This window comes from Myotis lucifugus, unplaced genomic scaffold, assembly GCF_000147115.1.
Source record: "Myotis lucifugus unplaced genomic scaffold, Myoluc2.0 scaffold_10, whole genome shotgun sequence".
In the NCBI taxonomy this organism is placed as follows: Eukaryota; Metazoa; Chordata; class Mammalia; order Chiroptera; family Vespertilionidae; genus Myotis; species Myotis lucifugus.
This window is the reverse complement of record NW_005871058.1, coordinates 8,729,997-8,731,857: the sequence shown is the minus strand read 5'-3', so window position 1 is coordinate 8,731,857 and position 1,861 is coordinate 8,729,997. Positions and strand designations below refer to the sequence as shown.

Below are 1,861 nucleotides of genomic sequence, written 5' to 3'. Positions count from 1 at the left end.
ACAAATTTTGTGCACCAGGCCTCTAGTGTTTTTTTAAAAATCTTAATGTAAAAATTGAAATGTATTTTCTAATGTAATATATTTCCATATATGTACCATAACTCACATTCTACCCTTTTGCTGATCAGAAGGATTCCTGGAGAATTCTGTTTTCATGGCTTTGCAATCTATAGGCAGACTCTTTGAATAAAATGGGATTTAATAAAATATACAAACAATTAAAGAGGGAAAATTTAAAAACAAAAGTTCCTGATAATCTGACCCTATTAAACATTTGCTAAGTAGTTGGCAAGTAGATCTCAGTTAATCTTCAAAATAACTCAGTGAAGTAGTGGAATTGTCTCTTTTGAAGATAAGAAAACTAGGGTTTGGTGAGAATAAAGCACTTACTAACATTACATAGTAAACAGCAGAGGCAGGATATGAAAACAGATCCATCTGGTGCCAACCATTTTTGCTTAATTCAACCTCTTTCCTCTTTTCCTATCATCTATCACATGATAAGTGCAAATAAATTTATAAGAATTTACAAATTTTTTTATACAGAACTTTATTACTCAATTTTTGGATAGACGATTTTCATATTTCCTGGGACTTTCACATGAGAATCCTGAAGGCCTTTGGCAATGGGTGAACAGGACGCCATTTAACCTACATATGGAGTGAGTATATTAACTGGGATGAAAGAGCTTTACAGGCAAAGATGGGAAGAAGGTAGCAAGCAGAATTCATTTTGGGGTGGAGCATACCAATGTAAAAGTGCTTACTCAGCACCATGTGTTGTGTAACCTTTATACTAGTAAACTACTACTACACTTGTATTGGGAAGGACAGTGCAGCTCTAAATTTCTCACTTAAGGGCATTTAGGGTCATTTTCTCTGTATAGTCCCCTGACACACACCGTGTGTGTGTGTGTGTGTGTGTGTGTGTGTGTGTGTGCATTACATACACTTTTTTTTTCATTTCAGATTCTGGTATAAGGGTGAACCCAATAATCATCAGAAAGAAAATTGTGTTGTCCTTGTTAATGACCAAAACAAATGGACCTGGAATAATTTTTCTTGTAACTTTGAGGCAAGTAGGATTTGTAGGAAACCTGGAAAAATACTCACCTGAAAGCTATGAAGAGATTCTTGTGATGAGGACAGAAAAGAAGAACCCATTAGACTAGGGAAGAATGTACATGCACCACTGGAATAGAGAAAACATACTAGCTCATAGAACATTTTCAGTAATGATGGAACTTATTTTTTCAATTCATCAAGATAATGTGTTTTTGTGTAGTGCTTTAGTGGAAGGAATAATCTCTTCTATAAAAATCAGTTTTCATTAACTTTGCTTTCTTGATAGCATTTCAAAGAATTATTTGAAATACAATTGGTGTGCATTTATTACACATTTAGCAGAATGGCTTAAATGATGCAATGTTTTAGTTATTTTTTCCTCTACCCCAAATCTTAACTCTTAAAATTTAGTGAAATATTCACATTGTAAGACATAAAAATGTCAAATCACTATAGTGTACACCTGAAATGAATATCCTATATAATAAAAAGCATAATATGCAAATCAACCAAACAGTGGAACGACCAGTCGGTGGGGGACAGGGCTGGCGAGCAGGCGGCGCAGGCCAGCCAAGGCTTGTGCCAGTGGGCAGAGGGAGGGAACGGTGATGGGGGGGGGTGGCGACCAGTGGCAGCAGAGGGGCGATGGAGGGGGCTGGCACCATCCCCTGATCCGCCCGTCCGGTTGCCTCCCACAGAGGGAGGCCAGGTGCCAATGGCAGGGTGATGGGGGCGATGCCATCCCCTGATCAGCCGGCCCAATCACCGCCCGCAGAGGGAGGCCAGACTGTGGCTT

General features: G+C 38.8%; 1 protein-coding gene across 2 annotated transcripts in view; it reads left to right on the top strand.

Moving 5' to 3' along the window:
* The window catches only part of CLEC4D (C-type lectin domain family 4 member D), a 6,653-nt gene extending 5,119 nt beyond the window's left edge, over nucleotides 1–1,534 (top strand). For both annotated transcript variants that reach the window (XM_014451640.2, XM_023749805.1), the window contains 2 exons: nucleotides 547–662; nucleotides 970–1,534. In XM_014451640.2, coding sequence (XP_014307126.1) covers nucleotides 547–662; nucleotides 970–1,117 — 264 coding nt within the window. In that variant the 3' untranslated portion in view covers nucleotides 1,118–1,534. The remainder of the gene's footprint in view (nucleotides 1–546; nucleotides 663–969) is intronic.
* Nucleotides 1,535–1,861: the final 327 nt, after the last annotated feature.